The sequence below is a fragment of the Saccostrea cucullata genome, unplaced genomic scaffold (genome assembly GCF_032062105.1).
Source record: "Saccostrea cucullata isolate Sc308-1 unplaced genomic scaffold, CSIRO_AGI_Scuc_v1 ctg586, whole genome shotgun sequence".
Classification (NCBI taxonomy): Eukaryota; Metazoa; Mollusca; class Bivalvia; order Ostreida; family Ostreidae; genus Saccostrea; species Saccostrea cuccullata.
The window spans coordinates 455,777-472,339 of NW_026931374.1; the positions used below are offsets into that span (position 1 = coordinate 455,777).

Genomic DNA, 16,563 nt, shown 5'->3' on the forward strand with positions numbered 1-16,563 from the left:
TTGGGGCCCTTCTATCACTTTTTCAATGAATCTGCATACAAACACACGTCAATATCACTTGTCTGGAGAATGTACTGACAGTTTATAAATAAAATAATGTCAATTTATTTAATTGCAAATTATATTTTATTTGACAATAAAAGACGTTTTTCTTTGTACAAAATATAACTTGATCAGTCTCTCGCTGCGTACAAACTGCGTCATTTTTTGCGAGATGACGTCTCATTGACAAGAGCATTACGACCGATGCATCGTTTATATACCGTTGTGTGGGATTTAACAAACGACAAAACTGCATGAAATAGTAAGTTTTTATGAAGTATACAGCTATTTAGCTGTTTGAAATAGCAAATAATATCATTTTGTGGTATTTTGAAGATCTATACTATGTGTGAATTCATTGTAAACATTTCCCGTACAAACTATGCCCCGCCTCCTTTCTTTAACCTTAACTGTGCTGCGAATTTTGCTGGGATGTCAAACGGAAAGTCAATGACGACAGAATGCTGCAACCATTAGTACACGTAATACTACATCCCCTTTAATTTTCTATCGGCGGAAAAAACCTCGTAAAGTATATTTAAACTTGATTAATCAAATAAAGCATCCTTACCATGTCCAGGAAGTATAGATTGAAGCTTATTCAATTTAAGATTCATTCTAATTTTTAATAACTTTTAATTGCTAAGTTGATTTCTACTTTTTAATTGCAAAGATGTTAAGGTGACCGATGTAGCACATGGACCTCCTTTTTTCCTTTTACGACGTGTCTTCGGAATAAAGATATTTGTACACGGTGACAGGTCCATCGTATCCCCCTACTATTAGATTGCAGTGGTCAAAAAAACAGAGAGCAAGGATGTCATTTTGATATATACCTTGATCTTTTAAAATAGACAGGAACCGTCCATCCCTATCCAACAAATAAATGCCAGTTTCAGGACCATCACCATTTATGAAATGGCGAGTTGCATGAAATAGAAATTTTGTTACCGATCTAAAACCTCTCTGAAAAGTGCCTACCAAGATATTTCCAAGTATATCTGTACAGATTCCACTCGGTAAACTTGAATGAGAAATAAAACCAGCGTAATGGAATCGATAATCTCCAGATCTGGTCACTACCACCAACTTACAGGCTACGTAGTCTATTGTACAAACATCACCATTGATGTTCTCTGTGATGTTGCCTATGCTTGAGTATAGTTCTTTTCCATTATCGTGCCTCCGAATATCATGTAACTTCACCCCTTCGTTGCTATATCTGGTTATTTTCCATTTACTATCCTTTGTCATGCCGACAAGTATGTCACCGCTTTTAAGGGAGCAGTAGACAGACCATGGTTCCCAGTCTCCTGTTGTGATAAACAGATCATTCAGTGTTAGATCACTGTTCATTTTGTAAATGGCTTTCATGTTATAATCCGTGTAGAGTAGATCGTCGTCTTTAGTGACTGTGTGGAACCCACGGTCCTGTCCTCCGATGTTTAATTTCTTAAATATATTCCCTTTCAAGTCAAACTGAAAGAGATGTCCATAACTATCACTAGCCCAAAACTTTCCAGAAGATAATGGTGATAGATGCCGAACTCTATTCCTGAAAGATAAATCAACGCCCTGCAATTTCTTCAAAGAGAAGGGAATCTTCATACTTTGCTGTTGAGTTGGTTTAGATGTTACTGATGTCAGGGATTTTAGATTTATTTTGTCGTTCTCTTTTGGCATTTTACGTTCAGAAAGCGTACAGAAACTGATGGAACCAAAAAGCTTTTTTATTTCCTCTTTAATAATTCTACCCTTTTTAAACTCGGGTACTACAGGATCAATAATATCAGGAATCTGTACAAGAATATTTTCTTCATCGTCTTCGTTAAATGTGATAACTTCAGATGGTTTGCATGAAGATATATTGCTGATGTAGTCCTCCATCAGTTTATTCAACCATGTGATATGTTCTTCTGTTTTTTTCTCTTCTTTGGATATCTCATCAATAATTGATGATTCTATTCTGTCCAACTCGGCATTGCTGTCAGCCAGCATAGTGTCTACTGCTGTCTTTATCTCGTCGACGCTATGCTTCATAGACATTCTCAGACTTGAAATTTTAATCTTGAAATTTTCCACTTTTTCTCTTTGTAATTGTACCTTTTTTACACATTCAGGAAGGATGTTGTCTCGAATATTGATCAGCCTTTTCTTTGAATGTTGTAAACTTTTATTATAAACAACTTCAAGGTCAAGTACCTGATGACCATTGTGATCTGTGGTGAAGCATTTTGAACAAATAGGAATTGAACAATCAACACAGTAGAGCTCAAGGACCTTTGTCAGATGTATGAGGCATTTCTCTATTGGCAATTCTATACATCTGTCCTGAAAAGGGACTATTTCATGTTTACCATTATTTTTTTCACGAAGATGGATAGCTCTACATTGCTCACATACCCGCTGGTGACAGATGTTGCAGTAGAAGTGGGAATAGTTGTTACATGTCGAGCACTCAATGAAATGTTGCTCTGTGTCTCTTCTTTGACTCATTGTGGGATAATCGTGAACTAAAAAAGAAAACTTTTCTTGAAATTTTAGTCCGAATTACTCCTAACATACACATATACGTTCAAACTCAATATTAAACACTGAAAGTGTGTGTAAAAAGACTTCCTTGGTGCCTGATCTTACAGAGTTGCAATTTTATATAAAAAAAATTATAGTTATATATAAGTTAACTAATATAATTAACATTTCTGTGATCATCTATTAAGCGATATTGAGAGTTGAAATTTAAATACCGCAGTATGTATTTAGAACGATTGTCTGTGTCATACTGATGTGCGTGATCGACAGCACTTAGATTACAGCCTGAGAGATGAGAATGTACACACTTGTAATGATATTATCAATTAAATATTCAGCATTAATACTAAATTCTGAATGTTTTTAGCTGAGGACTCAAATATATTAAAATACCCCACCTCATGTAAAATAAGCCTCTCATATACATTTTATCAGAAGTTTTAATCAATTTCAAATCACTAATTGTAAACTTGCCGCCATCTTTTTGTAAAATTAAATAAAATTAAAAACTGTTTTAAACATGTATAACACACGTAACATGAGGATTCAATTAAATTAATTAAATGAATTAAGAAATTGCAACAATTAAGTCCTTCAAGCATTATGAATAAGGTTCAAATATGTTCAATCCCATAGATCATCTTTCTAGTGATAGTGATAAATTAAATATAAAAATACCAATAATTTGATGAAAAATCAAACCTTTCTACTCTCTACTCACTAGATGACAGCTATCTCCATCAGAATTAAACTTTATGCTATTATTGCTAACTTGTCCGACATTTTAATGTCTAATAAATCATTATGAAATGCCTGTTTTATCATTGTTTATTGATGTCACATGCCCTTCGATTCAGATAAGACGCACTTAAATTATTTAAACAGATTTGTGAACATGAAAAATAGGTCGCTAGGAACACGCAATGTGTATATGAAAGATATGGAGATAACAAACAGTATTCAAACTCAAATTCAGTAAAACAATACTGAATAGGAGCAAAGCAAACACGGACCTCCTAAACATCAGAGGTGGGATCAGGTGCTACGGAGGAGTAAGCATCTCCTGCCGACCTGTCCCATCTGCCGTGTGTTCATCGTCATGATCAGGAAATAACGGAAAATCCATCTTTAATTCAGTGTTTAAAAAAATGGATAATTTTGTTAAACAGCAAATAAATAAATCGAGACGCACGTGTTTCATTCTATTGATTAGAAATAGTCCACTTTAGTTAAAGAAAATCCACTGTATTTTATTCTGCGGAAGTGTACTGAAAATGTTCTTAATCCAATTAATTGTTTTATCCAATTAATTATTTGTCATGTGATCGAAAAAATTAAAAGACAAATAACGAATCACTTTGATTATTGCTGCTCGAACTTTTTCCCACAACCTTGGGCTGACGATGAAAAAAATGTTTAACGGTGTGTACTTTTGTTTATGGTATATATACAGAACAAATTATCCTTAATTAAGAAAATTAAACACTGATAACAAAATGCAATATGTAAATTCTAGAACAAAACAGGTAATTTTTCTGTAGATATTTAATAACATTTAGAAGTCGATGTCATTTAAATTTCATTTTTTTCAGCGCAATATTTCCTCCAATCAAAGGTTTAAGTACACTAAATTATACTGCAACACCTGTTACAAGCGAATGTGTCTTCAGGACAAGGAAGATAGAAAACACGAAATACTCCATTTCCGAGATAAACTAAAAGAATTGCCAACAGAGAAATGTCCCATCCACCCAACAAAAGATTTAGAACTTTACTGTGTTCATTGTTCCGCTCCCATTTGTTCAAAATGTTTTACCACAATTTACAACGATGACCAGGTCACTGACCTTGAGATTTTTATAATGAGAGTCTAAAACAGTGCAAGGAAAAGCTGATCAGCATCATCCTCCCTAAATGTCTAGAAAACTTAAAATCCCCGAAAGAAGTAGAAAATGTCAAGAAGGAAATTGCAGAACTTAAATTATCTATAAAGCAGAGGGCTGATAAGATTAAGGAACTAGTGGAAGCTACATATATAATGCTTATTAACAACACAAAGTTGGACATAATGGAAGCTTCAAGTCTAGATGAGATGTCTGAGCAGAGAATTGGTCAGAAGACTATATCTCATATCAAAACAAAAAGATTGAGTAGTATACGAATGGTGTATTATCACAAAAACCAAGTGAGGTTATACGATTGAATAAAGATAAAACAAACAAAATCTGGCGAAATTTCCTGAATCAGTTTATCCTACAATGCCATTGTTTTCAAAGGGAAAAATTATAAACGTAGAAGTCGAAAAGATTTTTTAAGAATCCCTCCTGTCCAAAAAGAAAAATATTAAAAGAAGATGAAGAACGTCAAGAACAACCAGAGTCCTTTAAATCAACGAACTCCAGACCAACTCAACAGAATAGTATGAAATCCAATCGAGATGAAAAAGAAAAGATGCTGAAAGAAAAAGATAAAGAACTTCAGGAATCCCTCAAAACATATAAGTCCGAGGTTATTCAACATTCATATATGAAGCTTTCTACCTCTGTAGTCAAAGTACACGAAGCAAACCTGCCTGGTCTTACTGCAACTTTTCGTTTATCTCCAGTATCATCTGGTACTTTTTGGGCCAGTGGGGATGATAGAAATCTCATCCAGTTTGACTTGAAAGGAAATAAGCTAAATAAAATACCAGCTAGTGGACAGGTAGATGGATTTCATACGATCACTACAGCGGAAGAGCTCCTCTACACAGATTATGAAAAGAAATCCATCTACAGAGTGGATACTGATATGACAACTGAAGCGTTTTTTGACACAGGGGAATGGAGGCCATGGTCTATCTTCGCCTCTCATTATAATGGAGACATACTTGTGGGAATGAAGAAAAATAAAGAATGGAAAATAACTAGATACAACAGGGAAGGGATGAGCTTTCATGACATACAGAAAAAAGATAACGGAGAAGAACTATATTCAGACGTAAGCTACATGACAGAGAAAATCAATGGAGACATTTGTACATCAGATATTATTGCCCGTGAAATGGTAGTGGTGAATAGATCTTGAGAATATAGGTTCTCTTACTCTGGTCCAGATCAAGATAATTCCCAATTTTATCCAGCTGGAATCTGCACTGATGTCCTTGGAAATATCTTGGTGTGCTGCGGCAGCCGAGAGAAAAGTGGATTTAATGTAATGATTTCTATCTTTAAAAGAGATACTAATAATAATGGTATTCACTTGCTCAATTGTGCCGGTCAGTTCCTGACTCTTCTTCTCAGACATCTGCCTTCAGATAGCCTCCGTGCTCTTTGTGTTAATGATGAACACAATCTCATGGTGGGAAGTGCGCACAGTCCTACCGTCACAGTGTACAAATACCTCCAGAGTAAAAGCAACGCGTGAAAATAATTATAACTCTCTTCATCTCACCCTCTCCCCCTCCTCTCTCTCTCCTGTGTGTGAGGGTGTGTGAGGTACGGGTTCTTGTTTCGGTGATAATTTTTAACCCATAGTATAGTAATACCACAAGGTATCTAACTCCGAATTACACGCAGTACCCCTTCCTCCGAAACGCGCTCATTTACACGTTCAGAGGAAATGCACTGGCAAAATGTGTATTACCATTATTTTCGACGATAAATTGTAAATCTACACAACCATATATGCCATGCATGTCTTTGTTTTCGTTTATCTCCATAAACAGCTTCAAAACTCTGCTAGCCGAGTGGAGAAGTCGATTCTACCATGAAATGGTATATGCTGATCAGCGATTTTCATTTGATTTTGATTGTCTAAAAGTCTGTTTCTAAAATTACATCAGATAAACATCGTAATATTTTCAGGGTAAATCAGACATAAACAAGTTCTATTTACCCACTGCAATAACACTGAAATTGAATTTTTAAATCCACTCTTTTATTTTAATTTTGCTCTTTGCCCCAGTCTGATTAAAACCAGTCCCTTCTCCTTTCACTCGTCAGGCCCACCTTCTCCTTTCGCTCGTCATTGGTGCCAGACGAGTGAAAGGAGAAGGCGGCTGGTTTTAATAAGACTGTCTTTGTTCGAGATTATAGCACATACCGTTTTATGATTAATATCGACTTTTCCACCCTGTTAGCAGAATTTTGACGCTGTTTACGTAGTCTAAAGAAAATAAAGACAAGCATGGCATATATGGTTGTGTAGATATAGTATCGAAGAAGACATAGGTATAAATAGTAGTTTGTAAGTGTTTTTCCTCTGAAAGTATAAATAAATGAATAAATGCGATTCCGTGGGAGGGGGGTAATCCGTGTCATTCGGAGTTATATACCTTGTGTTATTATTATACTACGTGTTAAAAAATTAGTACTGAAACAAGTGCCTGTGGTATGAGGGTGTAGAGAATGTGTGTGAGAGTGTGTGTGTGTGTGTGTGTGAGGGTATGAGGGTGTGTGTGTGTGAGAGGGTGTGTGTGTATGTGTATATGTGTGAGGGTGTGTGTGTGTAACATAAAGAATAAGGGCAAAACCAGCTGTAAAACGTTTGAAGTGTTACGTAAAATAAGAACAATTGACTTTATAAAGGTGAACCAAATAATACAATGACGCAATCATGAATGTCGAAAAAAGAAGGAAAAGTTTTTTTTTAAAATTTGGTATTTAAAATACAAATTATATAACTGAAATCAATAAATTTATAAACTGTCAAAAGTTGTTTTAAAGAAAATATTCAATTTTGTGTATTCTCCCAGTCCCACTTACGAAACCAAGACTTTTTGCAATACCGTAAATCTGTAAATATTTTAGTCGATTCATTTTTGCGAAATTAGGGGAAAAACCGTTGATAAATTTTTACGCTTCAAAATATTGCGAATTCTTTTTTCCGCTAAACAAAAGCACTTCAGATTTTCATATCAGTTTATGTTTTATATAAGTTATCAAAGTCAGAACAATATACTTACAACGTGACAAAAATTGCAGAATCACTCCGAAACAAATGTCTTCCCAATCAATCATAACGCAAGAATAATGCAAAAACAAGTTTGGCTTTCCGAATGATTATTGTAGAGATAAGATAGGAATTTGACAGAGATTTCTGTTCAAAAACGTGTATAATGACATCAATGAACTCTAAAGTCTAACAATTTTGCTTCTGTAATGTATAAAAAAACATGATCAATTATTCTACCACGATTATTGTAAACATCAAAGGAAACCGCCTGACATTATTCTCCAATATATCACGAACGTCATCAAAAAATTATCAGATCAGAAACACGTATCAAATCTTAACATTTTAAATGCATGTTTGGCTGTAGAATGTAATACTTGTTTAGACCGCATCGATGTGTATATCGTCTTTTGCAGTATAAACACTGTAAGTTGCTGATGAATGTCGATTTTTATAGCTAAGCGGGGCTATTCCACGGACCTCCCTACACATTAAACAAAGTGATTTTAGCAGTATAACCAGGAACATGATTTTGTTATTGTATATTCTTTTTAACTGATCAATACATATTACGAACATATATTTGTAATTTAAAAAGGCTATCTTTAATGTAATGAAAGCTCAAATGGTCTGCATTCTATGTATAGGTAAGCAAACAAATTTTACCTCTGGTGTTAAATGAAACAGCGTAATCGAGACATGGTGACCTAATTCGTTTCTCTATAGAGGAAATGATTATCCCTAATTTTGTGTACCATACTTGGTAGAATATAAATAAAGTCCGCGTTTTCGTGAATGTTGCAGAATATCCTCCGAGGTCGAGAAATGTTGTTTGAAAGATAAAAGCCGAGGCTTACTCGTTATCTTCCTGCTTCATTTAAGAAAATATCGATGAATATTTATAATTCTACAAGACCCAAAAAGAAAAGAAAGAGACCAAATATCAAAACAGTCCGTACGTTTATTATAAATTTGTTTATTCTACAGGAATGAATTTATATCCAATGAATATTTTCTGGTTTAATTTTTATAAAAAGCCCATTGCCGTTATTCAGTGCATGGACAACAATAAGCATATCACATGTACACATTTTTGATGAGTAGCTATTCCATCAATAAAAAGTACGAACGTATCAATAATACAATAATTAATCCTTTTAATAATAATTTATTTGATTATTTAAAGATTTATAACAAAAATATACAATGTCTTTCTTTGGTTGTTACATGTAGTACTCGGATGAACGTCGCAGCTACTAGGATTTTTTTTTACATAACATGCTTATTTTTCTGCAACAGCTGCGACATCTATTTTCGTACTGACAACCAAAGAAAGCATTTTATTGTTTGATTTTTGCTTACATCCATTAAAATTTAATATTTTTAAATTTTTGATTTTTTTTTTAAATTTTACTCTTGATGCAGGCAGTCCATGTGTTCACAACACATTAGTAAAGTAGAAACTATTTTATTTCAAACAAACATTCACAAATACATTTTATTAATCTAAAAATACACATCTAAAATTTTGAATTAGTTCGTTGTTGGGTTGTTTTGGATGAATAGCGTCGTAAAGCAATTTGGAACTTACAAAAAAAATTGTAAATTACATGAATTTGAACATTTATATATAGTATATACTAATTTAATTTGTGTTTAGCCTATCATTACATTGACAAAACACTTCGCATTTTAATAACTGCACACTGCATTTAATTAAAAAAAAACCTCACTTATTTTACTGTATTTAACTGCAAATACCTTTAAGAATTCTACTGCAAACTTAATTAAACTGTAAATACTCAAACATTGCACTGCATTGCTGTAACTACTCCAGAAAATACACCAAAATTTTATACTATAAAACTTACTTTACAGCATACATTTTAGGTACATGTACAAATATTATTACTCAATAAAATTATATACTGGGAGGCTGCATATATTACTTCTCCATACTATAATATACTTAATGCTCTTAAACAATAGGAATAATACTTATCTCCATTCATATGTCAATACGATATATACCGGTGAGCTTGAGATAAAAGTAACCACAGAGTCTAGTGCATCTTTTTTATGTTACGTAATTTCCTTGAAAAAGATGTTAATGGTAAACAAGCTCTGCGACAAATGCGGTAACCAATTCAATTGTCAACTTCTCTAGGACAGTTATGCAGCAATGCCTAAATCACCTAAATACGGGGTTTATATTTCAAAATTGATTCGATACACAGAAACATGTTCTATGTATAAACAATTTTTGAAACGAGGAAAGTTGACAAAAACAAAATGCTAAAATAAAAATCTTAGCTGTCTTTTTTAAAGTCATTTTTTTCAGTGTAAGTCTTTTTGATTTTTACGTTATTTTCCGATCATGTCAAAGAGCACACTGGGTGTGACCGGTTGGCAGGAGATGCTCACTCCTCCACTGCACCTGATCCCATCTCTGTTGATTTAGGGATCCATGTTTCGCTCTCGTCCATATTGGCCAATAACTTAGCATAAAGTCTATTTTTTACCTTTTAATCATAAAAAATAAAATTTATAAATCTCATATACAATGTATAATTCAATTATTTATCTAATTTCAAGACTAAACACTCCGAACAATCTTTTCAGAACTTACATTTCAAACGAAGTTCTACAACACAATTGAGAAATGTATAAATACATATAATCTTATTAACAAAAAAGATACATTTCCCAGTTTTGCATGCTCAAAAATTTAAAATTCTTTTAAAAACATTAAAATGCAAATAGAATTCATCTTTGAAGACATTAAAATATGTACAGTTACAGCATGTTTTGTTGATAATTGTAAATACATGATCCTCCAAAAAATGAAGTTTTGGCATTTTTATTTTATCTATTTATAAATAAAATGTCGAATTGTACTTTTTTTAAAGTAAGATAAACTAAAGCTATTTCAGTGAAAAGCTAGTTGTCATTTGAATTAGAAAATGCTAGATTTTTATTTCAAACACCACAAAGGAAAAAAAAGTTCTATCAGAATACTGGTAATACATTTTCCACCTGAAAGTGTTATCCTGTCTACTACAATTCTGGTGTCCTTGAAACACTTCCTTAAAATCATTGCAGTGTGAGGAATAGTACTTTTTTCGAGATTTTGCATGTTTATAAGTAATTGCAAATGCCCTCAACGAATCTTCTAAGTTTTCTTTTTCGTAGAAGCTGCAGCCTAAAATGTTTAGACTGTGATATTTATGACTCAAACTGAGTAATGCCTGTTTCTTGAATTCCATGAGAACATAACAGGAATCATTGATTTTCTTAAGACAACGATAGTTTTTTTTTCCATTCAGTACGCATACACGATAGGAATTTAAACAACACCAACTCGATTTAAGTATATCATTTCTATTTTCAGATGTTTTGTTTAAATGGGCGTTTCCAAAGGATGATGTGACATAACTGCTATCTGGGGCCCCTTTTTCCACGACGAATTATATTTAATCTACAACGAAGTTGGTAGTTTTCAAACACGAGTGAATAAATACGACGCCTTTTGAATAGTTTCAATAGTTCAGACACATTTTAATTATAAGGAATTCTGCATTATCTTTGATTTCTAGACCCTATCACAGCTAAATTCAGCCAGGTTTGTGCGAATATACGTATTTATTAATGTTACGCAAACACGTGTTTGTGTTTGCTTATTCTTGTCATCTATTGGCTGTTAGAATGGTCACCTAGTCAGGTGACATAAATATTCATAGCACGGGCTATTACTGACCGTGAAAGAAATTCTATATAGGGAAAGCCATTCGAGGGCTCTATTTCGTGCAGTCAACACGTTTTCGTCATTCATCATATTCTGGCATGGGCGATTCTGGAGACGAAATTTTGCTAGAGACTAATGATAATAAGAAAGTTACAAAGGAAACTACTGGTGGTAATCCTCCGTTGGATATTTCGGACGTGGTGAAGCTTGTTACAGGAGTTTTGCAGTCACAATTTCAAAACCTTTCAGGTCAGCTTAAAGCAGAACAGTCGGAGTCTATTGCTAAGAAACTTAAAGAAAACTCTACTCTTAAGATTAAATCTGAAGGGAATCGCGCTCAGTACGATTTTAATGCTGAAATTCTTGAGGGTCTAGAAAAACTAGAGATAAGAGCTTTCGAAAATAAAGACAGTGAATCAGTGTCAATAATAGGCGAATTGCGGAAAAAACTGAAAACGCGCCAGAAATACATTCGTATTGCCAATTCATCTCCTGCAGGGTGGAAGACAGTAAACGAGTATCAGTCCAGAGAAATTGCCGATAACTCTGACGATGAGAAGAAAATTAGAAGCGCTGAAAACCGAGCCCTTAGGCAGCAAAGGCAAACCCAGAACAAGCGTTTCCACCCGTATGGCTCCTACAGAGCTTCTACAGCGTCAGCAGCGGCAGGCTCGGCAGCCAAGCTTACTTCTGGTTCTTCCTCTACTGCTACATCTCAGCCATATACATATCAGCAGCAGCCCTTTCGTGGCAAACTCACAAGGCGTCAACCACAGCCCAGCGACGCACGCTTCAACTGTTTTTCCACTGGACACTGGAAAACCAACTGCCCCCAAAACAAGTCACAAAGTCAATGATAAGTGTACAGGTTATACAAGCTATTCTACTCTTGCTGGCCAGGTGAAATGCCTTCAGAAAAATAATTCAAAACAAATGTCATTGATAAAGTACAATTTGAAAAGAAATGTTAGTAAATGGAGAGAAATTGGCACAAATCCTTTTATTTTGAAAGTTATTGAATCTGGATATGAAATTCCTTTCGTTTCAAACCCTCCTTTTATGTGTTTTCAAAATAACAAGTCTGCTATTAACAATTTTGAATTTGTTACTTCAGAAATTTCAGATTTGATGGAAAACAAACGTATTTTAGAAGTTCCTTCTCAGCCATTTGTGTGTAGTCCACTGAGTGTCGCCGAAAACAAAAACAAAAAGAGATTGATCCTTGATCTAAGTAGGCTAAATAAATATGTCAAGTATGATAAAATAAAATTTGAAGACTGGAAGACGGCATTAGATTATTTTGAAAAGGGTTTTTACTGTATTAAATTTGATCTGAAATCAGGATATCATCACATAGATATAACTGAGAATTATCAAACTTATTTAGGATTCCAGTGGGAAAACAAGTATTACTGCTCTACGGTTCTCCCTTTTGGTCTATCGTCAGCTCCATTCATTTTTACTAAATGCTTAAGACCCATCGTGAAATACTTGAGAAAAAATGGCATTATGATTGTATTATATTTAGATAATGGTTTGGCGTTCGCTTCTACTGAGGACCAATGTCTTTTAGATTCTCAATTTATTCAGAAAACGTTGTCAGAAGTTAGTCTGGTGTTTAATGTTGAGAAATCACATTTTATACCAACACAAGTCATTGAATGGTTAGGTTTAACATGAAATCAAATCTATTCTCTATTTCAGTTCCGGACAGACGAATCGATGATGCTATCTGTTGTCTACAGAAAACTATCACTCATTTTCCCAATGTAACAGCGAGGGAACTTGCAAAAGTAGTGGGGAAATCATTTCTATGACTCCAGTAATGAGTAACATTTGCAATATTATGACAAGGTTTTCTTCTATGGAAATTGCTTTAAAAGAATCTTGGGATTCTAAGCTATTTTTCAAGCATAAAGATCAAGTGTTTGAAGAACTAAAATTTTGGGTAGAATGTATGCGTTGTGACAGTACAAGATTTTTACATTCTGTTAAAAGAAAAAATGTAATCATTTATTCAGATGCAAGTAATTCAGCATCAAGTGCATATACAGTTGAAGTTAATTCTAAGGTGTTCCATTTGATGTAGAAAGAACATGAGAAAACTATGAGTTCTACATGGAGAGAGTTGAAGGCCATAGAATTGGCGTTGGCTTCTCTTAAGAAAGAACTACAAAATATGACAGTAAAGTGGTTTACAGATAATCAAAGTTGTGCGAAAATAGTACACACTGGTAGCATGAAGAATCACTTACAAGTTTAAGCATATAATATTTTCAAAATGTGTGCCGAAAACGAAATTTCCCTTGATGTTCAATGGGTTCCGAGATCAGAAAATGAAAAGGCAGATTTTTTCAGTAAAATTATTGATCACGATGATTGGGAAGTTACAAATGAATTTTTTTAATTTATTAGTTCTATGTTTGGTCCTTTCTCTGTAGATAGATTCGCAAACTTTAACAATCGTAAACTTTTTAGATACAACTCAAAATTTTGGAATCCTGAGTCAGAGGCTGTAGATTGTTTTACACAGAATTGGGTTGGCGAAAACAACTGGCTAGTTCCTCCCATTCATTTGATAGTTTCTACTATAAAACATTCATTAGATTGCAAAGCCTATGGTATTTTGATTGTACCTAACTGGCCCTCAGCTGTTTTTGGCCAATGTTATTCGATTTAGAACTATCTTATAAGGCGTATGTTAAAGATGTGTTATTGTTTAAAGATACAAGTGAGATAATCAGTCAAGGTCAGAACAAGAACTGTCTATTTGGTTCTATATATTTTGGCTCTGGAATATTGGTAGTACGTTTAGACGCTACAAATTTGTAGTTTATGATGGTGTATTGCAGATGGTTTGGCCCTGGTACACTTTAAACAAAGATTTTTGCCGAGCTGGGCAAATGTATAGATGATGTATTGCAGATGACAAGTGGTCCTGGTACATCAGAGAGGGTGTATTGCAGATGATGAAGGTCCTGATACACCATATAATATGTTAAAGTTAGAAGATGCTAATTTTTTGCTTTAATAAACACATTTTTCAGATATATTTAAAGTGGGCAGATGGACGGAAATTAATTGTGGATTACAGGATCATCGTCTAACGACCTGCTTCTGAACTACCCAGATATTGTGTAATATCGATATCTAAGGCCGAAAATACAGGAAAACAGTACAGGTACGCTTTTAATACCTTTTGTAAGTGGTGTAGCAGCTTTAACCCTGGGATTCAATCACTTCCTGCTTCGGAAAACAACGTTGCACTATATATTATCCACTTAGCAAAACAATGTAAATCGTCTGGCACAATACATTCAGCTATACATGCCATCAGTTGGGCACATAGCATAGCAGGTTATATAGATCCTTGTGACTCAGCTTTGGTAAAAACTGTTAAGGAAGGGGCAGTTAGAGAGACATCAAAACCAGTGATTAAAAAAGAGCCTATAAGCCTGAACATTTGAAAACTCTGGTTTCTACATTTGGAGCGGACGGAAATTTATATAATTTAAGAACATTTAGTATGTGCTTGTTAGGTTTTGCAGGATTTTTGAGATTTTCAGAACTAGTTAACATTCGTTACTCAGATATCTGTATATAGACTAATTGTGTAGAAATTAACATTGTTAAAAGTAAAACAGATGTTTATAAAACTGGTCATAAAGTTTGTATTGCTAGAACATTTTGTGATACCTGTCCTGTAAATATGTTGGAAAAGTTTTTAAAATTGTCAAACGCTGACATGTATTCTCCTCTGTTCTTGTTTAGATCTCTGTCATTTTGTAAAAAATCCCAAACTTATAAACTGAGATCGGATAATCGTCCAATTTCTTATACAAGAGCAAGAGAAATCATATTGGATTCACTTGAAAAGATTGGTTTAGACAAGTGTAAATTTGGTGTCCATAGTCTAAGATCAGGTGGCTATTACTGACCGTGAAAGAAATTCTGTATAGGGAAAGCCATTCGAGGGCTCTATTTCGTGCAGTCTTATAAGTCCCACCCACCCGCCCATTGCTTAGTTTTGAATGTTATATTAGATTTATACCTTGTTGTAAATATTTATTTTCTATTTTGTAGAATTCGGACATTGAGTGATGAGGACATTAGAAAAAAGAGATATTATTTGTATTGTGTGTAATAATTAAACTGCACTTTCAGAGCGCTTCATATCCTATTTCACGAGTTTGTGTTTATTTCATAAATGTTTTATGTTCGTTTGAGTGAAACGAATAAGAACATAATTTCTTTTATGGCAAGAGAATGGGCGGGTCTTAGTACTATAGAGGGATATGCGTGTCTGAGAAGACCTTATATGGCTATTGTTATTATTTCGCACTTAGTCATTGTCCAATCCGATGACAGAACAACAAAACATGCTGTTTTACTACGTGTACATTTTATCGCAGACACGTGGTTTATGTAAATTTACCTGTTGTCCTTTTCTACATTTCAAACTTTTATAATGGTCAGCCAATGCTGTTTATACTTAAAAATACGAATGGATTTTCAGCATTTACTGGTTTTAGGACAAGAAATTCATATGAAACTTGTATTCACCGATACTCGGGAATACCTGTAAACCTAGCGAATTGCTCACAAAACGCGCTACAAAACTGAAATTTATATCATGTATATTTTATCAATTGTTTGTAACTGTATATAAATTTTACAGTGGTCTCGGTAATTGTACATATGTAGATCCGTGTCTAATCTGTGACTCAAATGCATGAAAAATTATCGGAAAGCAGTAAAATTCCAAGCAAGTTTCCATAGTATTTTTGTGGTACTCACTCGTAACGAATTTCATTTAGCTGATTGGTCAGTTAGAAAGTATCGCCTGTGCCTCGATTAACATATGAATTCATTCTTGCGTCAGAAAATCTAGTTCCGTCGATCTGTTTATAATGGGAAAGGCCAACTAGATTTTACAAATTTTTAAAAAATAGCATGTGAGCGCAGTTAGGTAAAATTTTCTCCTTTCACATATAGGTAGATTTCAATAAAATACAGTGACCAGCCAAAGGAGAAAGTTGTACCTATCTGCGCTCGTATATTCTAAGGGCTTCAAAGAGTGGGGCGGGGTTAAAATGCAATGGGAATTGAATGTAAACATGATACCCCTATCCCAATTAAAGATTTAAATCTTTCGAATCACGTTGTTATTTTTGTTATAAATAGTATTCTATAAAAGTACACATATCAGTGATTAGTTACATACAAAAATTTGAGTAAAATTTTGACATTTAATTTTTTGTCAGTATACGAGGGGCCGCAAGTCACCTCATCCTTTAAAAAGAAGTGAT

At 34.0% G+C, this 16,563-nt stretch overlaps 2 protein-coding genes and 1 pseudogene across 2 annotated transcripts; 2 read left to right on the top strand and 1 right to left on the bottom strand.

Moving 5' to 3' along the window:
- Positions 1-422: 422 nt before the first annotated feature.
- On the bottom strand, positions 423-2,088 carry LOC134232385 (uncharacterized). The gene is made up of 2 exons (XM_062714331.1): positions 1,024-2,088; positions 423-506 (listed from the first exon to the last, which is right to left on the bottom strand). The coding sequence occupies exons 1-2, from the start codon at positions 2,086-2,088 to the stop codon at positions 423-425; spliced, it is 1,149 nt and encodes a 382-aa protein (XP_062570315.1).
- A 2,907-nt stretch (positions 2,089-4,995) lies between these two features.
- Positions 4,996-5,640, top strand: LOC134232386 (uncharacterized). Its single transcript, XM_062714333.1, has one exon. The coding sequence runs from the start codon at positions 4,996-4,998 to the stop codon at positions 5,638-5,640; it is 645 nt and encodes a 214-aa protein (XP_062570317.1).
- A 6,158-nt stretch (positions 5,641-11,798) lies between these two features.
- LOC134232387 (uncharacterized) lies at positions 11,799-14,435 on the top strand (annotated as a pseudogene).
- The last annotated feature ends 2,128 nt before the right edge of the window (positions 14,436-16,563 follow it).